The 25,775-nt window shown below is 29.3% G+C and overlaps 1 protein-coding gene across 3 annotated transcripts in view; it reads right to left on the bottom strand.

The window, feature by feature from the left end:
• Window positions 1-2,480: 2,480 nt before the first annotated feature.
• LOC119609797 (serine/threonine-protein kinase GL21140) overlaps window positions 2,481-25,775 on the bottom strand; it is a 43,054-nt gene continuing 19,759 nt past the window's right edge. For all 3 annotated transcript variants that reach the window (XM_037964741.1, XM_037964742.1, XM_037964743.1), the window contains exons 3-8: window positions 8,833-9,444; window positions 8,658-8,757; window positions 7,047-8,037; window positions 6,829-6,974; window positions 6,527-6,676; window positions 2,481-3,666 (exon numbers count right to left, since the gene is read on the bottom strand). In XM_037964741.1, coding sequence (XP_037820669.1) covers window positions 3,391-3,666; window positions 6,527-6,676; window positions 6,829-6,974; window positions 7,047-8,037; window positions 8,658-8,757; window positions 8,833-9,444 — 2,275 coding nt within the window. In that variant the 3' untranslated portion in view covers window positions 2,481-3,390. The remainder of the gene's footprint in view (window positions 3,667-6,526; window positions 6,677-6,828; window positions 6,975-7,046; window positions 8,038-8,657; window positions 8,758-8,832; window positions 9,445-25,775) is intronic.

Here is a 25,775-nt window from a genome sequence, read left to right as displayed (position 1 = left end):
AAATAACATTCTTAACCAACACCGATTGGAAGATTCTTAGGAATTACGTCCAGGAAACTGAGTTTCTGAACATGGAAAAATAATACATTCAGTGAACAATTTTTTTTTTTTTTTTTTTTTTTTTTTTTTTCTTGAATTGGAGCGCACAACAGGCCCGATAGTGGCCTAGGTGTATTTCTTCGGATTTGATGTAGTATACATCCTCCTATCAACCTACCTACCTACCTACCATAGGCAAGATTATAGACTAGACTATAGACTAAACTATTGATTTGACTATAGATTAGACTATAGGCAAGATTATAGACTTGATTATAGACTAGATTATAGAGTAGTTTGTAGAGTAGACTACAGACTAGATTACAGAGTAGACTATAGACTAGACCATAGACTAGATTATAGACTAGACTATATTATAGACCAGACTATAGATTAGATTATAGACTAGACTAAAGACCAGATTATATACCAGAATATAGGCTAGATTATAGACTAAACTATAGACTAGATTATAGATTAGATTATAGACTAGACAATAGACTAGATTATAGACTAGACTAATTATAGACAAGACTATACTCTAGACTATACAGTAGACTACAGACTAGATTATACAGTAGACTATTAGACTGTATACTGCATTCTAGACTAGAATAAAGACTAGACTGTACACTAGACTATAGACTAGATTATAAACTAGACTATAGACTAGATTGTAGAGTAGACTATATACTAATTCATAGATCAGATTTCAGAGTAGACTATAGACTAGATTTTAAACCAGATTATAGAATATATTATAGACTAGACTAGAGACTAGATTATAGACTAGACTATAGACTAGATTATAGAGCAGACTACAGACTAGATTATAGACTAGACTGCACTCTAGACTATTGAGTAGACTGCAGACTAGATTATAGACCAGATTATAGAATATACTATAGATTAGACTGTATACTGCATTATATGCACACTAGACTATAGAGTAGATTATAGACTAGATAATAGACTATACAATAGACTATATTATAGACTAGACTAGACTATAGAATATATTGTAGAGTAGACTATAGACTAGATTATAGACTAGACTAAAGACCAGATTATATAACAGACTATAGGCTAGATTATAGACTAAACTATAGACTAGATTATAGACTAGAATTTAGACTAGACTATAGACTAGATTATAGACTAGAGTATAGACTAGAGTATAGACTAGATTATAGACTAGACTAGAGACTAGATTATAGACTAATCTATAGACAAGACCTCACTCTAGACTATAGAGTAGACTACAGACTAGTTTATAGACCAGATTATAGAGTAGACTATAGATTAGACTGTATACTGGATTATAGACTAGAATAAAGACTAGACTGTACACTAGACTATAGACTAGATTATAGACTAGACTATAGGCTAGACTATAGACTAGACTAGAGACTAGATTATAGACTAGATTATAGAGCAGACTACAGACTAGACTATAAACCAGATTATAGAGTGGACTATAGACTAGATTATAGACTATACTATAAACTAGATTATAGACTAGACTATAGACTAGACTATAGAATAGATTATAGACTAGACTATAGACTAGATTAAATACCAGATTATAGACTAGACCATAGACTAGATTATAGACAAGACTATAGACCAGACTATAAATTAAACTATACACTAGACTTTAAACTAGACTATAGACTACACTATAAGCTAGACTTTAGATTGTTTTATTGACACATTGTTTTTTTTTTATCAAAATTTCTTCTTAAATATTGCAAAAAATTTCGTCTAAAATAATACCCACCTTTATTAAATTTCATTAAAACTTGTCATTAACATTTAAACAAATTTTACTATTACATACTACCTCTATTTGTTTATTACTTGTTGTTGTTTGTATATAATTTATAGCCGCAATTTTTATTTAAATTAATATTTCTTTTTTGTTTGTATTTATGTAAAATGTTGAAATATAATAATAAATAATATGTAATAATTATAATAATAATAATTGAGAAGAGTCAGGTTGTCTGTCTTCCTTTTTTGTGTTTTTTTTTTAATGATAATATATTTTAATCATTTATGGTGTTTTAAATTGTATTAATGTTTTATTTTGTTTTATAATAAATTGCATATAAATACTTGTTTTTTAATATATATTTCTAAAAAAAAAATGTTTTTGTTTTGTATGGAAATTTATGCCTGGTGTTGGAATCTTTTGTTATTGTTTATAAAAGAAACAATTTTTGTTTAAACAAACAAAGTCGTTGTTAAGAAATCTATTGAAGTTAGCAAAAGTTTAAGGTTAAATGTGTTTGTATGTGAGTAGTGAGTGTTTAAAATTAAAGTTTATTAATAACTAATAATAAAAGAGAAATTATAAACAAAAATAGTATATATATTTTCCATGATTTAAAAATATTTTAAATAAAAAAAAAAACATAAAATTATATTAACATTTTTCTTTTCTTTTGTTTTTTTTCGTTTTCATAAAATATATAAAAAGGAATACTAAAGTCTATAATATATAATTACAATTATTTATTTAAGGGGATAGTATTTTTAAATCTTTAACACAATCCTTAATACTTATTACTCTCTTTTCGTTTAAATAAAGAAAAGCTGTTGTGAAAAAAGGCTTTTAAAGGCATTTTCATATTTCAGGATTCGATTTCGTTTGGAATGCGTACAATAAATGCACAAATTGTTTTAAGAAATTTTATAAATTATTGTTATAAAGATTGTGTTTTGAAAAGTTTATAAATAAAAAAAAAACTGTTTTAAATTAAATAATTTTAAAATAATAATTAAAACCTTTAGGTAAAAGTTAAAAAAATAAAAGTTATTTTTTATAGTTTTTTTTTTTTTTTTTTGATTTTTTTTATAAAAAAAAGTAAAAATTAAATACTTAAATATATGTTATATATGTATAAGATAATTATAGAAATATTAATAATAAGAAACTATAAGTTTAAAGTTTTGTAATTTGTTTTTTTTTTCTCTTGACAATTTTACAAATTAAAATATATGTATTTGTAAGTTGTCGCATTATCTTTTTTTTTGAATTTTTGGTTGATTTTTTTTTATGAGATATTTTTAATAAATTACAAATTATAAAATAAAACAATCGAAATATAATCATTATTCAAACAATTTCTAAATAAGAATACTACACAGGTCCGTTCTTTATAAAATCAAAAAAGGGGAGGAAAAAAAAAAACAAAGACATAAAACTGACAGCAGCAAAAGCACAGCAGCTTTCAACCAACCAACCAACCAGCCAGCCAGCCATAATACAAAACGTGTAATAATGTGTGTAGCCAAGATACATCACTAATGTATAAATTGAAAAATGCGTTCGATTTGTTCCACCATTCAGCTGCTGTATTCGTTGATGTCATCATTGCCCATAGTCCAATAATGGTCGAGTATATCTTCGCTGGTGAAACGTACATCTGGATCGGATTGTAACATATTGGCAATGAGATCACGCACACCATTACCAATGCCCGACCAATAGGGATCGGGAAATTCGTAGATACCCGAGATTATGGCATCGAATAAAGGTTCCTGCTGATTGTCGGGCGAAACAAAGGGTGGGAAACCACAAAGTAATATGTATAATATAATACCGGCTGCCCAGACATCAATCTAGTTGGAGAAATGATACGAATAGAGAGAGGGGTTCAAATTATAAACAGTTGAATATATTAGACTATAGCAAATACTTAAGAATAGATTATAGATTAGACTATAGCCTAATCTATAGACCAGAACATAGATTATACTATAGAAAGCACTAAAGGCTAGACTGCAGACTCGATTACAGACGAGACTGTAGACTAGACTATAGACTAAACTATAGACTACACTGTAAACTAGACTATAGACTAAACTATAGACTAGACTATAGACTAGACTATAGACTAGACTATAGACTAGACTATAGACTAGACTATAGACTAGACTATAGACTAGACTATAGACTAGACTATAGACTAGACTATAGACTAGACTATAGACTAGACTATAGACTAGACTATAGACTAGACTATAGACTAGACTATAGACTAGACTATAGACTAGACTATAGACTAGACTAGAGCCTAGACTATAGACTAGACTATAGACTAGACTATAGACTAGACTATAGACTAGACTATAGACTAGACTATAGACTAGACTATAGACTAGACTATAGACTATACTATAGACACTAGACTATAGACTAGACTATAGACTAGACTATAGACTAGACTATAGACTAGACTATAGACTAGACTATAGACTAGACTATAGACTAGACTATAGACTATACTATAGACTAGACTATCGACTAGACTATAGACTAGACTATAGACTAGACTATAGACTAGACTATAGACGAGACTATAGACTAGACTATAGACTAGACTATAGACTAGACTATAGACCGAGACTATAGACTAGACTATAGACTAGACTATAGACTAGACTATAGACTAGACTATAGACTAGACTATAGACTAGACTATAGGACTAGACTATAGACTAGACTATAGACTAGACTATAGACTAGACTATAGACTAGACTATAGACTAGACTATAGACTAGACTATAGAACTAGACTATAGACTAGACTATAGACTAGACTATAGACTATACTAGACTAAACTAGTATACTAGACTATAGACTAGGCTATATACTAGACTATAGACTAACTATAGACTAAACTATAGACTAGGCTATAGACTAGACTATAGACTAGACTATAGACTAGGCTATAGACTAGACTATAGACTAGACTATAGCTAGACTATAGACTAGACTATAGACTAGACTATAGACTAGATTATAGACAGACTATAGACTAACTATAGACTAGACTATAGACTACACTAGACTACACTATAGACTACACTATAGACTAGGCTATAGACTAGACTATAGACTAAACTATAGACTAGACTATAGACTAGGCTATAGACTAGACTATAGACTAAACTATAGACTAGACTATAGACTAGGCTATGACTAGACTATAGACTAGACTATGACTAGGCTATAGACTAGGACTATAGACTAGACTATAGACTAGACTATAGACTAGACTATAGACTAGACTATAGACTAGACTATAGACTAGACTATAGACTAGACTATAGACTAGATTATAGACTAGACTAGACTATATTATAGACTAGACTAGACTATAGACTAGACTATAAACTAGACTATAAACTAGACTATAACTAGACTATAAACTAGACTATAAACTAGACTATCGACTAGACTATAACTAGACTATCGACTAGACTATAGACTAGACTATAGACTAGACTATAGATTAGACTATAGATTAGACTATAGACTAGACTATAGGCTAGACTGTAGACTATAGACTAGACTATAGACTAGACTATAGACTAGACTATAGACTAGACTATATACTAGACTATAGACTAGACTATAGACTAGACTTTAGACTAGACTATATACTAGACTATAGACTAGACTATAGACTAGACTTTAGACTATAGACTACTATAGACTAGACTATAGACTAGACTATAGACTAGACTATAGACTAGACTATAGACTAGACTATGACTAGAGACTATAGACTAGACTATAGACTAGACTATAGACTAGACTAGACTAGACTAGACTATAGACTAGACTATAGACTAGACTATAGACTAGACTATAGACTAGACTATAGACTAGACTATAGACTAGACTATAGACTAGACTATAGACTAGACTATAGACTAGACTATAGACTAGACTATAGACTAGACTATAGACTAGACTATAGACTAGACTATAGACTAGACTATAGACTAGACTATAGGACTAGACTAAAGACTAGACTATAGACTAGACTATAGATTAGACTATAGACTAGACTATAGACTAGACTATAGACTAGACTATAGACTAAACTATAGACTAGACTATAGACTACACTGTAAACTAGACTAGACTATAGACTAGACTATAGTCTTAACTATAGACTGGACTATAGACTAGACTATAGACTAGGACTATAGACTAGACTGTAGACTAGACTATAGACTAGACTATAGACTAGACTATAGACTAGACTATAGACTAGACTATAGACTAGACTATAGACTAGACTATAGACTAGACTACAGACTAGACTATAGACTAGACTATAGACTAGACTATAAACTAGACTATAGACTAGACTATAGACTAGACTATAGACTAGACTATAGACTAGACTATAGACTAGACTATAGACTAGACTATAGACTAGACTATAGACTAGACTATAGACTAGACTATAGACTAGACTATAGACTAGACTATAGACTAGACTATAGACTAGACTATAGACTAGACTATAGACTAGACTATAGACTAGACTATAGACTAGACTATAGACTAGACTATAGACTAGAATATATACTAGAATATAGACTAGACTAGACTATAAACTAGATTGTAGACTGTACTATAGCTTAGACAGTAGATTAATCATATTAATTTTATAAACATACCTTTAAACCGTAACCAGTTTCCATCAAAATTTCGGGAGCCACATATGTTGGTGTACCGCAGACAGCAAATAGTGGCTCATTAACCTCGCAAGCCAAACCAAAGTCGGCCAATTTCAGTTCAATGACATTTCCCTTGTCATCTAATTCAACCTGTTTTATAAAAAAAAGAAATAAAAAGAAAAGTTCAAAATAATCTACATAAAAACAAACGCTAATTCACCCTACGAAATAAAATTTGACTTAAATTTTGAGACTTCCGTACAAAAGCATATTTTCTTGTTAAATTTTCAAATAATACTTACCAATAAATTTTCTGGTTTAATGTCACGATGTACAATACTCATGGAATGTAAATAAGCCATAGCTGAGGCTAAATGTTTAATCATAACACGCGATTGATCCTCGGAGAAACGTGTAACACGTGTAATAGCATCAAATAAATCACCACCTAAACGACAAGAATTAAAAAAACAAATTGATAATTATTATGAATTGAAAAATATTCAACGCCAATACTCACCACTAACATATTCCAGCACCAAATACATATTCGCCTGTTGATCAACATCCATTATTAACGAAATAATATGTGGATGTGACAATTTCTTCATAACACGCACCTCATCATCGATATAATGTTCTTTGCCCTTGCACTTACTCTTATCAATGATCTTCAAAGCATAAGGTAAACCATTCTGGCGATCTTTGCACTTGAGTACAATGGCAAAATTGCCATCGCCTATAATCTGTCCTAAAACATAACGTTCTCGTATAACGGCTGGTAGTTCGTTGGCATCAATGCCACTGTCATTGAGTAGTTTCTCTTCATCGATAGCTGAAGTGTCATAGGTTTTCTTACTCTTAACAGGCATTTTTGGTTTAGGACCCTTGCAAGTAGTACCAGCTGTACGTAAATTTTTACGTATATTCTGTAAAGATTTCTGTTCATCGGTTTCCAAGCGAAAATCATCTGGATTATTGACGCGCTCAGTGCCATAGGCAAAGAAAACATCGTCTGGACCAAAAAAGTCAGCCAATTGTGTTACTGGTGTTCCCGACAAGGTGAAAACTTTGCGTACATAACCCGTATCCAGTTTAACCTTTTGTGTGATGGCTGTTAAGACATGATCAAAACTGGGACTGTTGCGTTTATTTAGCAGCAGGCGCATAAGTTTACGAGGTTTCGTGCCATTGCGTATGAGTGTTACAATGCGTGGATGAACAACACTATCACGTTCACTTAATTTCACCAATACGGGACTGCCATTGGTGTTGCCAGTTATGACAGCATTTGACGATGCACCATTGCCAACATTGGGATTATTGGTAGAACCATTCTTTAAAGGCGATGAGGGACGATAGTATTTCGATAGACGATTTGAGGTCTTGTTCGATATCGATAGATTAGTGAGGGGTTGTGAGGTCGTATTATATTCGACTTTTTTGAAATTTTCATTATTACAGGAACACACGTAACTCTGACCATCTTCCAGCTCTTCCAAAGTTGTTATCTAAATTGAGAGGGAGGGAGATTTTAAAAATCCTTTTCGTTAGATAAAATATAAGACTATAAGCTGGACTATAGGTTAAATTAGATTGTAGACTAGACTATAGAATAGACTATAGACTAGACCATAAACTTGACTATAGATTAGACTGTAATTCAGACTATATAGTATACTATGGGCTAGATTGTTGACTAGACTATAGTCTAGTCCACAATATAATCATTAGTTTACTATATAGTCTAGACTAGACTTGAATATAAAAGAGGCTACAGACTGGAATATAGACTAAACTATAGACTGGATTATAGACTGCACTTGAGACTGGACTATAGACTGGACTATAGACTGGACTATAGACTAAACTATAGATTGGACTATAGACTGGACTATAGACTGGACTATAGACTAGACTATAGACTTAACTATAGACTAGGCTAAATAGACTGGACTATAGACTAAACTATAGACTGGACTATAGTCGGGTCTATAGACTGGACTATAGACTGGACTATAGACTAGACTATAGACTAAACTATAGACTGGACTATAGACTAGACTATTGAAAGACTGAAAAATAACCAAAATTTTACAATGAAAACAATTCAAATTATTTACTAACATACCTTCTTGCCACACATGGTATAAATGGTGCGTACAGCACCTGGAATTTTAACATTTTCTTCTAAAAGTCTAGTAAGATCTTCAAATAAGCTTTCAAATGATCTATAAAAACAAAAAAAATAAAATAAACAAATTAGTTAAAGAAAATATTTCCCTCAACTAATAAACAATTCCTACCTATAACGTTCATTTGAAACTGGAATGGTTATGCCTGGATAAAAACGATCACCATTGCGATAAAATTTTATTCGTCTCGCCTTTCGTGTCGGTGTTCGACTTGAGGAAATTCTTTTCTTTATATTCGCCGCAGCTCCGCCAATAGTGGCACTATTATTTAAACCATTTGCCGATTGGCTGCCATTGGTTAAAGATGCCGCTCCACTATTGCTCTCTTTAGCGACATTTGTTGACGATGTAAGGCCTTGGGTGGATGTTGAAGAGGCACCACTTAATGAACCATTCGATTTACAATTTAATTCGGCACCTAAACTAATACTGCCACTATTCATGGAACTATTCAAATCCAATTCTTGTAATTCTTTTTCTATTTCGGAATTTGAACTGGCCGGACTGTTGCTGCGACTTAATTGGGCTGTTAGACTTTCGTTTAATTGTATGGAGGCGGCCTGCTGTAAGTGAGCTAATTGTGGTGGCGGCGGCGACGTTGCTGACGCTGAAGTGTTTGTGTTTGCTGATGTTTTATTGTTGAGTGTTTGAGAATTTGAGGTGGCAGATAACGGTGATATCAGAGCATTGTTTAAATGATTATTAACAGTTTGAACCTCCATTCTAAAAGAAGAAGCAATGAAAGATTATTGGTTTATTTAGAAACTTCAATTTTTTGTTTTAAAAATTTTAGTTTTTTATAATTATGTAAATATTTTCCCTTTTCTTAATGTGTTCGTTGGTGTTATGCAAAAGTTTAATAATCCACTGTAAATTTTATACCAGTAATAACAAAAAAAAAAAAAAAATAATTAAAATAATAAAAAATAGTGGTTTACAATTAGTAAATGTTGAATTACTTTAAAACACGAGCATGTGCAACACCTTAATTGAAATTTTTATAAAAACCAAGTAATAATAAAGAAAAAAAAAAAGTAAAGATGATAATAATTTGGCAAAAAACTAACATTTTATTTGCTAATTACCAAACAACATACACACATATAAAAAGAAAGTACTTTGTAATTAATTTTAAAATAAAAATTTAAATAAATATGCAAAAATGTTAGTTTATTAAAGTTTCTGTTTTTACTAAAATTTAAGATGATATGTATAAATATAATAATATTTGTTAAAATATAAATATTAATAATTCAAAAGTATAATTGGGGAAGAAAACAGAAACAATGAAAATAGAACTGGTTTTGAAAGTAAATTTATTGTGAAAATTTTATAAGCTTTAAAAACAATGGTATTAACAATACTATACTTTTTTGTACATTTTTTGCTGCTGTTTTTTTTCAGTAGTTTAAAACGGGTTTGAAATATAAACAAAATTAAAGATAATTAAGAATATTTGTTGAAAATAGCACAAATGTTGAAACCAAAAAGAAATACAACTAATGACATGGTTTTAAATTAAAGAAAAAAAATTCTTAAAAAAATAAATAAACGTTATATTAAAACTTTGACCCTTTTAGTGCTAACTTTTTAAAAGAAACATTAAACAGGAATACAGATAGATAGATAGATAGATAGATAGATAGATAGATAGATAGATAGATAGATAGATAGATAGATAGATAGATAGATAGATAGATAGATAGATAGATAGATAGATAGATAGATAGTAGGTAGATAGATGATAGATAGATTAGATAGATAGATAGATAGATAGATAGATCGATAGTAGATGATAGATAGATAGATAGATAGATAGATAGATAGATAGATAGATAGATAGATAGATAAGATAGATAGATAGATAGATAGATAGATAGATAGATAGATAGATAGATAGATAGATAGATAGATAGATAGATAGATAGATAGATAGATAGATAGATAGATAGATAGATAGATAGATAGATAGATAGATAGATAGATAGATAGATAGATAGATAGATAGATAGATAGATAGATAGATAGATAGATAGATAGATAGATAGATAGATAGATAGATAGATAGATAGATAGATAGATAGATAGATAGATAGATAGATAGATAGATAGATAGATAGATAGATAGATAGATAGATAGATAGATAGATAGATAGATAGATAGATAGATAGATAGATAGATAGATAGATAGATAGATAGATAGATAGATAGATAGATAGATAGATAGATAGATAGATAGATAGATAGATAGATAGATAGATAGATAGATAGATAGATAGATAGATAGATAGATAGATAGATAGATAGATAGATAGATAGATAGATAGATAGATAGATAGATAGATAGATAGATAGATAGATAGATAGATAGATAGATAGATAGATAGATAGATAGATAGATAGATAGATAGATAGATAGTAGATAGATAGATAGATAGATAGATAGATAGATAGATAGATAGATAGATAGATAGAGATAGATAGATAGATAGATAGATAGATAGATAGATAGATAGATAGATAGATAGATAGATAGATAGATAGATAGATAGATAGATAGATAGATAGATAGATAGATAGATAGATAGATAGATAGATAGATAGATAGATAGATAGATAGATAGATAGATAGATAGATAGATAAATATATAGATAGTTGAATGTCGTATTTTGAAATAGTTCAGAATCTATATGTTCAGAATATCTATATCTATCTAGATAGATAGATAGATAGATATAGATAGATAGATAGATAGATAGATAGATAGATAGATAGATAGATAGATGTAGATAGATAGATATATAGATAGATAGATAGATAGATAGATAGATAGATAGATAGATAGATAGATAGATAGATAGATAGATAGATAGATAGATAGATAGATAGATAGATAGATAGATAGATAGATAGATAGATAGATAAGATAGATAGATAGATAGATAGATAGATAGATAGATAGATAGATAGATAGATAGATAGATAGATAGATAGATAGATAGATAGATAGATAGATAGATAGATAGATAGATAGATAGATAGATAGATAGATAGATAGATAAATATATAGATAGTTGAATGTCGTATTTTGAAATATGTTCAGAATTTTTTTTTATAATTTTTCCAACAATTATAAATTCCCAAATACCTCCGCTTTTAAAAAATAATTATACTAAAAGAAAGACAACTTTTAATCAACAATTTTCTAGCCAAGCCCATCTCATCATTAACTTTTTGCTCCTAAGGTTATTACACATCACCAACACCACCACCACCTAAATAATTAAGTCTATAATAAAAATTGTCTCATGGCACATATGCCTTTTTCATATACATATTCTTACATATAATATATTATTTTACGGTCTACATTTTTTTATAAAACATTTTCCTTTTTTCACACTTTATTTGGCTAAACAAACCGCACCTGCCTAGATCATCGTCATGATGATGATGAAAAACATGGTGATACAAATTTTTCTGTTTGCTACTTACCTTTAGGGTTTTCATAGGAACCCCACTTAAAAAAACAAACAAACTTTTTTTCTGTATAAAAAATGAATCTAACAAATTGCTTAGTTTCCCTGCTTGCCTAGTATATAGCTTACAGGTATATAATATTCATTAGATATTGTTGTTCCACTATTGCCATTTTTAAGTTCTGTTCAGTTTAGTTTAGCTGGTAACCTATTTAATTTTTTATATAGTACTTTTTTACTCTTTTTTTTTTGGTAGCAGGCATGTTTGTTTGTTTTTTTTTTAGTAGAAAATTTTGATTTGTAACATGGTAAAAATCAAGCAGTTTTTGTATATATTGAGTTTTTTGCTCTTTTATTTTAGGTCATTAAGTGATTTCCTTAAAAGTTTGCGTGTTAAAACAGCAAACACTCCTAAATATATTACGAGAAAGGGATGGTTATGTTTAGAAGGGACCTAGCACTTAATTTTGTCTTTATTTTTGTTTTGCTCAAATATTAACTAGACTTTTAGGCGTTTTTGATGCAAATTCATTTAATAATAAATTATTTTATGAATATAAATTAGAAAATTATGAACTTTAGAGACTTAGATATTACATTTTTTGCACTTTTATACATGGTTTACTTGCTGCTTTAGTCCAAGTAAGAAAAATAGCAAATTTCTATATTAATATAATTAAATTATTTTCAATTATGTTTTCAACTTTTATTTGTGTGTACTTTTGTAGTTAACATATTATATTCGACGAATATTTATGTATTCGCCAGTCTTTGTACATTTCACTTTAAGCTTAAACATTTTGAAAGTATTTACTTGGATTTGTTAAAGAATTTTAATAAGGTTAACCCATTGTGAGACATTTCTAAGATCTATTTCAAAAATCACCCTAACTTTTTCTATTTAAATCATTATTTAAACTTACTTTTTTTTTCTATTCACCATAAAATGTTAACACACTTCTTTCAATTAATCTCTAGCATGTTTACATTTCTAATTGAAAAAAAGAAAACAAAAAAACTTTTTTCTCTTTATGTAGTACATATTATTTTGGCAAGTGTTGTCAATAATGTTATCTACATTCAATATGCAGTGCATGTTTTGAAAAAAAGTTGTTGGTATTAAATATGTTTTGTGAAATCGTAAACTTTTTTTTAGAATATCTAGCATAAGTAAAAGTATATTATTGTGTTAGGTCAACGCATAAGTTTGCTGTCGAAAAATATTTTATAAAAAAAATTGTTATGATATTCATGCCAATTTTGCTTTTTATTTAAAATTTATGTTAAAACAGAAGCTTTGCTGTTTATTTATCATATGAGATATTAAGGTCGAGGTTTGTTTTTTTTAATTCTGTTAAGAAATTCAAAAAGAAGAAAGTTATTTTATCAAAAAATTTAACATTCATATCGTATAATTTGTCTGTATGTTAAATTATAACCCAAGCTAATTTTAATTTAGATTTAAAGATTGCTAAAGAAGTCGAATTGAAATATTATTCCGGGAGTAAAAAGATATGTTAGAGCGTTTTTATTGAATTACTTTTTACGACAAGAAAAATAACTGTTATACTGGAATAATTTTGATTATAAAGCCCTTGACTATTTAAGGCAGATTTATTGATTAAATAACTAGTTCTATAACTGGCCCTTAGGAAAAGTGTTTTGTAAATCTTTTGTAGAATTATATATCTACCTATCCATCTCTCTATCTATCTATCTATCTATCTATCTATCTATCTATCTATCTATCTACTATCTATCTATCTATCTATCTATCTATCTATCTATCTATCTATCTATCTATCTATCTATCTATCTATCTATCTATCTATCTATCTATCTATCTATCTATCTATTCTATCTATCTATCTATCTATCTATCTATCTATCTATCTATCTATCTATCTATCTATCTATCTATCTATCTACTATCTATCTATCTATCTATCTATCTATCTATCTACTATCTATCTATCTATCTATCTATCTATCTATCTATCTATCATCTATCTATCTATCTATCTATCTATCTATCTATCTATCTATCTATCTATCTATCTATCTATCTTCTATCTATCTATCTATCTATCTATCTATCTATCTATCTATCTATCTATCTATCTATCTATCTATCTATCTATCTATCTATCTATCTATCTATCTATCTATCTATCTATCTATCTATCTATCTATCTATCTATCTATCTATCTATCTATCTATCTATCTATCTATCTATCTATCTATCTATCTATCTATCTATCTATCTATCTATCTATCTATCTATCTATCTATCTATCTATCTGTCTATCTACTATCTATCTATCTATCTATCTATCTATCTATCTATCTATCTATCTATCTATCTATCTATCTATCTATCTATCTATCTATCTATCTATCTATCTATCTATCTATCTATCTATCTATCTATCTATCTATCTATCTATCTATCTACTATCTATCTATCTATCTATCTATCTATCTATCTATCTATCTATCTATCTATCTATCTATCTATCCATCTAACTATCTACATAATAATCTAACGTCTTGTTGAAATTACACTTCTGGATACAGTAAACCGCAAAATCGAAGCCATTATTAGGTTAGTTTGCGTCGCATTTATGCATTGCTTTTGTAATGAAATCATAAAAACTGATTCTTAACTTAATCTCTTACATCAGACCAGTTCTACCTAATGCTAACTGACCCACAAAAGTGCGTGTTCTTTAATTTTAATCCTTTTTTATTAATCTAAAGAGTAAATAAAACCCATTCTAAAAAAGTTTATTGATTTTTTTAAATACACATTTTCATTACACATTTATTTAACCAAAAACCAAACAAAATGTTCGCCTTTACAAAAAAATATTAATAACTAAAAAATTTCATGTTTTCATGCCATTAGTATAAAAAAAAGAACCAGCCAACAAACAATCAAATCATACTAAAAAGCTAACTAAAAGTCAAAGTTGACAAGTGTAAGCAAGTAAATTAATCTTCTTACCTAATATTTAAATTAAAATGAAAATAAAAAAAAAATAATACAATTTTAAGTTTTTACCTTAAAATTAATAAAACAAGCAGCATGAGAGCACTTCAAAATTTTAACTACCAGAAGGTGAAGAAATTAAGGGTAAAAACGTAAATTATTAAAGAAAAAAAAAATAGAAAATAGAAAAAAGCTCTTGACCGACATTTGTTAAGTTTTAAGTTTTATGTTTGTTTATTTATTTTCTTTAAACGTCGAGATTTTAATTGAAGATAACTTAGGCGAACATTTTTTAAAATATGTTTTAAATGAAATTTAATAAATTATAATTTAGAAAACCTTAAACGGAAAATTTTGTTTTATATAAAAGTATATGCGATAAAGTTTCTATCTATCTATCTATCTATCTATCTATCTATCTATCTATCTATCATCTATCTACTATCTATCTATCTATCTATCTATCTATCTATCTATCTTCTATCTATCATCTATCTATCTATCTATCTATCTATCTCTATCTATCTATCTATCTATCTATCTATCTATCTATCTATCTATCTATCTATCTAGCTATCTATCTATCTTCTATCTATCTATCTATCTATCTATCTATCTATCTATCTATCTATCTATCTATCTATCTATCTATCTATCTATCTATCTACTATCTATCTATATCTATCTATCTATCTATCTATCTATCTATCTATCTATCTATCTATCTATCTATCTATCTATCTATCTATCTATCTTATCTATCTATTATCTATCTATTCTATCTATCTATCTATCTATCTATCTATCTATCTATCTATCTATCTATCTATCTATCTAAGCTATCTATCTATCTATCTATCTATCTATCTATCTATCTATCTATCTATCTATCTATCTCTATCTATCTATCTAATCTACTATCTATCTATCTATCTATCTATCTATCTATCTATCTATCTATCTATCTATCTATCTATCTATCTATCTATCTATCTATCTATTATCTATCTATCTATCTATCTATCTATCTATCTAATCTATCTATCATCTATCTATCTACCGACCTATAAAGTTTTCTTATAAAAAAAGTTTATCCGAATAAGGTATATAGTTTATTACTTATATGGATACGGTTTTTTCAAGATTTCTTACAGAAAAGTTTATCCAGATAAAGTTTTCTTATAGAAAAGTTTACCCCGGCCAAATTTCTTACAGATAGGTTTATCCCTTTGAAGTGTTCTCATTGAAAAGTTTATTCGTTTAAAGATCTCTTATAGAGAATTTTATCCATTTAAAGTTTTTTCTTTCCATTTTAAATCATTTAATTCTATACTTTTTAATTCCTGTTCAAATTATCCACGTTTATTTTACTAAAAATGTTTAAGAATTTATTAATTCTTTCAAAAATACTTTTTCAAGACTTTGCGGTTTTTAACTGTTACACATGTAGTAAAGTAGTAGTTATCAACAAAAAATATGAATGTGTGGACTTCGAAATGTATGATGCTGGTTGTGTATTCGGAAATCCATTAAAAACAATTTAAATGAAAAAAACAGCCAAGTAAAAAAAGCATTAATAGTATGTAGTATAGTTTTCTATGTATGTAAGTGAATGTATAAAAATATCTATAAGTTTGTATATACATTGAACCGAGAACAAGAACCCATTTAATGTTACCAATCAAAATATCAACATATGAACTCAAAAGAGAAGGGGAACCGATTAAATGAGTTTGGAATACAAAAAAAAAAAAAAAAAAACTGTAAACAAAACAAAATACGGCTTCATATTTCATTGAACTTTGTTCGGATTTTTGCATGTGGAAATCAACAATAAAATGCTTAGATATGCAACTTTGTTTTTTCCACAATGCATTTGTTTTCTTAGTAAAATATTGAAAAAAAAAAACACGAACTAAAAAATTAACAATAGAAAATAATACTTGAAAGTAAAGCAGTCTTTTACTACTTTTATATAGTTTTTTTATTCTTTATAGAAAAAAAAGAAAACATTAAAGACATTAATGAAGAAAAGAGCTTCTTCAGTGAAGTATTGTAAGTCATTGAGACTTTGTTTCTTAGACTTCCTTAGAAAAATCGGCAAATCTAATGGGTTTAATTTAATAACGAATTGAAGATTGTTTATTTCTCCGAGAGATTAAAGGGGTTTTTATTATTGCAGCAGAAACTCAAGAATATTTATTAAATTTTTAATCCTCTTAATCCACCATAATAAATTCACCTTTTAATTTAATTTTCTTTTATAATTAAAATCAGGTTTTCGTTTTTATTAATCATTAATAATTGTTACTTTTCTCGTGTGTCATTCATTATTTTCCCTTTTTTCAACCTTAAAGGTCAAAAGTAATAAAACTGAAAATTCAATTGTCATTGTTTACATTATTTAGTTCACATAACCCACTTACTTACATCTTTATATCCGTGCGCACAGCGTATTGAAATGGTTAACGAATTCATTTTGACAACTTAAACATGCAATGAATGAATATGTGTGGTTTATAGTAAAAATATAACTTTACAGCTGAAAAGACTCGTTTAAAACTTTCTGATTTCAATTTAATTTTCGTAACAATATGCGTATTCTCGCCATTCGACCCAGCAAGCTTTGCAAGGAGTCAAGGGGAACATTTTAGTTCTGGTTCAGTTCTAGTTCAGTTCTAGTACAGTTCTAGTACAGTTCTAGTTCTAGTTCAGTTCTAGTTCAATTCTAGTTCAGTTCTAGTTCAGTTCTAGTTCAGTTCTAGTTCAGTTCTAGTTCAGTTCTAGTTCAGTTCTAGTTCAGTTCTAGTTCAGTTCTAGTTCAGTTCTAGTTCAGTTCTAGTTCAGTTCTAGTTCAGTTCTAGTTCAGTTCTAGTTCAGTTCTAGTTCAGTTCTAGTTCAGTTCTAGTTCAGTTCTAGTTCAGTTCTAGTTCAGTTCTAGTTCAATTCTAGTTCAGTTCTAGTTCAGTTCTAGTTCAGTTCTAGTTCAGTTCTAGTTCAGTTCTAGTTCAGTTCTAGTTCAGTTCTAGTTCAGTTCTAGTTCAGTTCTAGTTCAGTTCTAGTTCAGTTCTAGTTCAGTTCTAGTTCAGTTCTAGTTCAGTTCTAGTTCAGTTCTAGTTCAGTTCTAGTTCAGTTCTAGTTCAGTTCTAGTTCAGTTCTAGTTCAGTTCTAGTTCAGTTCTAGTTCAGTTCTAGTTCAGTTCTAGTTCAGTTCTAGTTCTAGTTCAGTTCTAGTTCAGTTCTAGTTCAGTTCTAGTTCAGTTTAGTTCAGTTCTTTCAGTTCTAGTTCTAGTTCAGTTCTAGTTCAGTTCTAGTTCAGTTCTAGTTCAGTTCTAGTTCAGTTCTAGTTCAGTTCTAGTTCAGTCTAGTTCAGTTCTAGTTCAGTTCTAGTTCAGTTCTAGTTCAGTTCTAGTTCAGTTCTAGTCAGTTCTAGTTCAGTTCTAGTTCAGTTCTAGTTCAGTTCTAGTTCAGTTCTAGTTCGTTCTAGTTAAGTTCTAGTTGCAGTTCTAGTTCAGTTCTAGTTCAGTTCTAGTTCAGTTCTAGTTCAGTTCTAGTTCAGTTCTAGTTCAGTTCTAGTTCAGTTCTAGTTCAGTTCTAGTTCAGTTCTAGTTCAGTTCTAGTTCAGTTCTAGTTCAGTTCTAGTTCAGTTCTAGTTCAGTTCTAGTTCAGTTCTAGTTCAGTTCTAGTTCAGTTCTAGTTCAGTTCTAGTTCAGTTCTAGTTCAGTTCTAGTTCAGTTCTAGTTCAGTTCTAGTTCAGTTCTAGTTCAGTTCTAGTTCAGTTCTAGTTCAGTTCTAGTTCAGTTAGTTCTAGTTCAGTTCTAGTTCAGTTCTAGTTCAGTTCTAGTTCAGTTCTAGTTCAGTTCTAGTTCAGTTCTAGTTCAGTTCTAGTTCAGTTCAAGTTCAGTTCTAGTTCAGTTCTAGTTCAGTTCTAGTTCAGTTCTAGTTCAGTTCTAGTTCAGTTCTAGTTCAGTTCTAGTTCAGTTCTAGTTCAGTTCTAGTTCAGTTCTAGTTCAGTTCTAGTTCAGTTCTAGTTCAGTTCTAGTTCAGTTCTAGTTCAGTTCTAGTTCAGTTCTAGTTCAGTTCTAGTTCAGTTCTAGTTCAGTTCTAGTTCAGTTCTAGTTCAGTTCTAGTTCAGTTCTAGTTCAGTTCTAGTTCAGTTCTAGTTCAGTTCTAGTTCAGTTCTAGTTCAGTTCTAGTTCAGTTCTAGTTCAGTTCTAGTTCAGTTCTAGTTCAGTTCTAGTTCAGTTCTAGTTCAGTTCTAGTTCAGTTCTAGTTCAGTTCTAGTTCAGTTCTAGTTCAGTTCTAGTTCAGTTCTAGTTCAGTTCTAGTTCAGTTCTAGTTCAGTTCTAGTTCAGTTCTAGTTCAATTCTAGTTCAGTTCTAGTTCAGTTCTAGTTCAGTTCTAGTTCTAGTTCTAGTTCTAGTTCAGTTCTAGTTCAGTTCTAGTTCTAGTTCAGTTCTAGTTCAGTTCTAGTTCAGTTCTAGTTCAGTTCTAGTTCAGTTCTAGTTCAGTTCTAGTTCAGTTCTAGTTCAGTTCTAGTTCAGTTCTAGTTCAGTTCTAGTTCAGTTCTAGTTCAGTTCTAGTAACCTCGAACCTGCGGGGGTTTGAATACATTTACACACACAGATATACCATGCCCAGGTGAACAAGTCCTTGAACTTTTTTCTTCTTTTTTAAATACACATACAGTTATTAGTCTGCATCTGATAAATTAATCTAAATTCATTTGTACAATATACTTAATTTTGTTTAAAGTTGATCAGCAAGATTTCACTATTCTTGAACTACATATCCTCTCGAGAGCCTATTCCGTAAGATGTGAAATATTTTTAAAATTTAGTTTTTTAGGTTTAGTGTACTATTTACTATATTTATATAACAATGAATATATTTTAATAACAATGAACATTTTTCATATTTTCGTATTTCAAATGGAAACACATAGAAATAGGCATTAAAATGCTGTTATATAATATGAAACAATATTAAAAAAAGAAAAAAAGAAAAAATAATTAATTAATGATATTTACTAAGCTCAACCTTTTAAACTGTAATATGCTTTTTTTTATTGATTTTGTTCAATAAAATAAAATCTCCCATAAAATGGTTTATCAAAATTTTGCCCAGTGTATTTTTTTTTTTTTAACAACAATAATAGAAGGCCAGCTAAATTGGCAACACTAATTGACATACACTGTTAAGAGGCGAGGGGAAAAAAGTCGAGCCACTTAAACAAAAATTTAGACTTCTTTGTAAATGTGCTAAAATTTGTGGCTTGCATTTTCTTTATGTTACATTTATCATATTTCTAATCGCCTCATCCGTCGCAATGTCAAATAAACAGTTATATATGAAAGTCTAAGACATAAAGAGCGAAAGAAAAAGTAAACTGGGGGGAATGAGAAAGACTTAACAAAATGTCAACAATATTTGCAATCAAAGCCAACAATCAACATTCATTGGCCAAAATTACAAATAAAAATTACAGAAATCTTGTTTTTATTATTTCTATTTTTTTATGGTTAAATAACCACCATAAAATAACAAATAGATCTAAGGCAAATAGAGCTAAAAGAAGAACAGCAAAAAAAGAGGGAAGAAACACATCCAATGGTTGGCTGCATTGCTTGAAGGGTAACACGTACAGGTTGATGGAGATATAAACAAATCCCTGTAGTTCATTGTAATTGCCTCCAACTTAACTAGAACTGAAATATAATAGAACTGAACCAGAACTGAACTGGAACTGAACTAGAACTGAAATAGAACTGAACAAGAACTGATCTAGAACTAAACTAGAACTAAACTAGAACTGAACTAGAACTGAACTAGAACTGAACTAGAACTGCACTAGAACTGAACTAGAACTGAAAGATCTGAACTAGAACTGAATTAGAACTGAATTAGATCTGAACTAGAACTGAACTCGAACTGAACTAGAACTGAACTAGAACTGAACTAGAACTGAACTAGAACTGAACTAGAACTGAACTAGAACTGAACTAGAACTGAACTAGAACTGAACTAGAACTGAACTAGAACTGAACTAGAACTGAACTAGAACTGAACTAGAACTGAACTAGAACTGAACTAGAACTGAACTAGAACTGAACTAGAACTGAACTAGAACTGAACTAGAACTGAACTAGAACTGAATTAGAACTGAACTAGAACTGAACTAGAACTGAACTAGAACTGAACTAGAACTGAACTAGAACTGAACTAGAACTGAACTAGAACTGAACTAGAACTGAACTAGAACTGAACTAGAACTGAATTAGAACTGAACTAGAACTGAACTAGAACTGAACTAGAACTGAACTAGAACTGAACTAGAACTGAACTGAACTAGAACTAGAACTAGAACTGAACTAGAACTGACTAGAACTGAACTGAAACTGAACTAGAACTGAACTAGAACTGAACTAGAACTGAACTAGAACTGAACTGAACTAGAACTAGACTGAACTAGAACTGAACTAGAACTGAACTAGAACTGAACTAGAACTGAACTAGAACTGAATTAGAACTGAACTAGAACTGAACTAGAACTGAACTAGAACTGAACTAGAACTGAACTAGAACTGAACTGAACTAGAACTAGAACTGAACTAGAACTGAACTAGAACTGAACTAGAACTGAACTAGAACTGAACTAGAACTGAACTAGAACAGAACTAGAACAGAACTAGAACTGAACTAGAACTAAACTAGAACTGAACTAGAAACTGAACTAGAAATGAAGTAGAACTGATCTAGAACTGAACTAGAACTGAACTAGAACTGAACTAGAACTGAACTAGAACTGAACTAGAACTGAACTAGAACTGAACTAGAACTGAACTAGAACTGAACTAGAACTGAACTAGAACTGAACTAGAACTGATCTAGAACTGAACTAGAACTGAACTAGAACTGAACTAGAACTGAACTAAAACTTAACTAGAACTGTACTAAAACTGAAAGGAATACACTTCTTCCATCAAAAACTGCTGGAATATTTTAAAGCTTTAGCACATATTTACAATATGTATCTTAATTATTATGTATATACTCGAAAGGTGGAGGAGTAGTAAGTAAATGTTAAAAAGGAATACGATAAAACAGATAGAAAGAAATTGTCATGGCTTATGAACATTATCAATGGTTGAGTGCAGCAGCAAAAGTCACGGGTAGAAACAAAAAAAAAAAAAAATATCGTAACAGCTGCTGAGTAGCTGAGACAAAATAATAATAATGGTTAAACACATATACTGGATGTTTGTTTGTTGGTAATAGCGGTAAATTGTGTAAGCTTCTATGTCTTCGTCTGTCTGGCCTGGTCTACAGAATTACCATGTGCAAATTGAAGAAGATATAAAAATATGTACATATGTACGTAAAACAAAAACATTTCAATTGTAAGTGCTGTAATTTTTTTGTTCAGTACAAGTATGTGTGTTTATATTTATCTGAGAGTATGTATGTATGTCTGTCTTTAGCTTTAATTCAAGTTGTTTTTTGATGTTTTATTTTCTTCTACATACTTCGGCTCAATTCTTAAAGTTGTGGAAATAAAAAAATTATACATTACATTTATTAAATGTTAAAGAATCCAGCAAACAAATGTATAGAAAATAATAGAATGTATACCAGAAATGAACTAGAATCGCACTAGAACTGAATGAGAAATGAACTAGAATTGAACTGCATCTGAACTAGAACTGAACTAGATTTTGAACTAGAACTGAAGTACAACTGAACTAGAACTAGAACTGAACTAGAACTGAACTAGAACTGAACTAGAACTGAACTAGAACTGAACTAGAACTGAACTAGAACTGAACTAGAACTGAACTAGAACTGAACCAGAACTGAACTAGAACTGAACTAGAACTGAACTAGAACTGAACTAGAACTGAACTAGAACTGAACTAGAACTGAACTAGAACTGAACTAGAACTGAACTAGAACTGAACTAGAACTGAACTAGAACTGAACTAGAATTGAACTAGAACTGAACTAACTAGAACTGAACTAGAACTGAACTAGAACTGAACTAGAACTGAACTAGAACTGAACTAGAACTGAACTAGAACTGAACTAGAACTGAACTAGAACTGAACTAGAACTGAACTAGAACTGAACTAGAACTGAACTAGAACTGAACTAGAACTGAACTAGAACTGAACTAGAACTGAACTAGAACTGAACTAGAACTGAACTAGAACTGAACTAGAACTGAATAGAACTAGAACTGAACTAGAACTGAACTAGAACTGAAACTAGAACTAACTAGAACTGAACTAGAACTGAACTAGAACTGAACTAGAACTGAACTAGAACTGAACTAGAACTGAACTAGAACTGAACTAGAACTGAACTAGAACTGAACTAGAACTGAACTAGAACTGAACTAGAACTGACTAGAACTGAACTAGAACTGAACTAGAACTAGCACTAATGAATGCACTAGAACTGCACTCGAACGGAACTAGAAACTGAACTCGAACTGAACTAGAACTGAACTAGAACTGAAACTAGAACTGAACTAGAACTTGAACTAGAACTGAACTAGCACTGGAACTAGAACTGAACTAGAACTGACCTAAGAACTAACTGAAACTAGAACTGAACTAGGAACTGAACTAGAACTTGAACTAGAACTGAACTCGAACTGAACTAGAACTGAACTAGAACTGAACTAGACTGAACTAGAACTGAACATAGAACTGAACTAGAGCTGAACTAAAGCTGAACTAGAACTGAACTAGAACTGAACTAGAACTGAGCTAGAACTAAACTAGAACTTTTTTTATATATTTGAATTGCAGGTATTCTAAGATTTATGATATTAATAAACTTATTAATTATATTCCTAAACATTTAAATAATCTATTTACAGTTTTTATTATTTATAACAATGTCTGATAATATTGACTTAATTTATTATAACATTTAAATTCTATTTTCGTCTTTGACATTTAATTTATCTCCAAATATTCCAACAGACTGCTGACTGTCTGTAGGAATCTTTTCAAAAATTTTTAAAATCACTTTAATAAAATTTGCCAACTGAAGTGAAAATAAATAAAATTCCAAAATAATTTTTTAAAACAATGAAATAAATTCTTTAAATTTGCAAAAATTTAGTCTTTTGTCTGACATTTAAGAAAATATGTTAATAAAGTTTTTAATCTAAATATGTATGGATGTATGTATGTATGTATGTAATGTAATTGGAGGAAATTATTATTATAATAGTTTATTAACAATTTGCGTATTACGAATGTTAAATTTTTGGGGCGAAAATTAATTATAAATGTTTGGTAGATAAATATTAAATATTTAATCTGTGTTTTTGTAGGAGGTTTTATCAATGATAAGATAAAAAATATATTAGAAAAAACAATTAGCTGTTAAATATAAATATGTATAAAAAATAGATATAGGATTGTAATAAAACTGCGAAAACTTTATTTAAAATTGTATTAAACAGCTTTTATTTTTTGCAGACAACTACATATATAATTTTCTTCAAGGTTGGTGCTTGTAGGCCTAACTAAAGTATAATATCGATTTTTTTTATAACAAGTATTTTTAAACAATTGTAACTGAAAATGTTTTCTCAAATTGTTCACATAATAATAATAATGAAAAGAAAGTATAAGTATGTATATTTAATATTTAGTATAGTATGTCAGTATGTAATTGTTGTTTTTTTTATATTATTATTACATATTTATATAAAATATACACCAACGCATCTTTTGATATTTTTTCATTATTTTTTGTTATATGACACTTCATTCCGTTGTGTGAAGAGTGTCATATTTCATATGCAAACCTTGTTATCGTTGTTTTTACTATTTTGCATTGAATGAGGTGATTTATATCATTTGCATACATATAAAAATGTTTTAATTAATGAGCAAAGTAAATTGTAACGCCCTAAAATTTGTTTGATCTAAGGGCATATTGTATTGGTATTTTTAATTCTACATAGCATTTAAAAAAGGGTTTAAACTAAGCTTAACTTAAACTAAACTTGTCCTTAAACCAATCTTAACTTTAGTTCAATGTAAACCTTACCTTACCTTAACTCCAACCTATACAAAAATTTCTCTTACCTAACCTTTTAAAACACCCTGTTTTAAAGCTTATTCTGCTCACTAAACTAACAGCTGTTTAAATCTAAGTTTTATTTTAAAGAAATTTTAAGTATAAACAGCAAAAAAAAAATGCAATCAAAGCTCTTTACTATATCATAACACATGCTACTCAAATTGCAAATAATAAAAAAAAACCCAAGGAAGGCTTATACAATGACGACGACTAAGAAATAACAGAAGTGCAACATGCCAGAAAAACACGTCACGCAAGCAAAAGTTTAAACTATTAAAAATAAGCAGTAAAAGTAAAAAAAAAAAATATATGTATAATAAAAAATAAATAAAACTTTAGCTGTGTATTGGCAAAACGTGTTGCTAATTTTAATGGCATGTTTTGAAAAAAAAAAAAAAAAAACAAAACTCATTAATATTTTTTCTAAGTGTATACAAGTAAATAAGTATGGCTTATTAGGCGATGATGATGATCATC

The sequence above is a fragment of the Lucilia sericata genome, unplaced genomic scaffold (genome assembly GCF_015586225.1).
Source record: "Lucilia sericata isolate MDLA Ls3-8-SP2 unplaced genomic scaffold, ASM1558622v1 Contig001062F_arrow, whole genome shotgun sequence".
NCBI classification, from domain to species: Eukaryota; Metazoa; Arthropoda; class Insecta; order Diptera; family Calliphoridae; genus Lucilia; species Lucilia sericata.
Note: the sequence above shows the minus strand (reverse complement) of the source record. Positions and strands in the feature narration are given on the sequence as shown.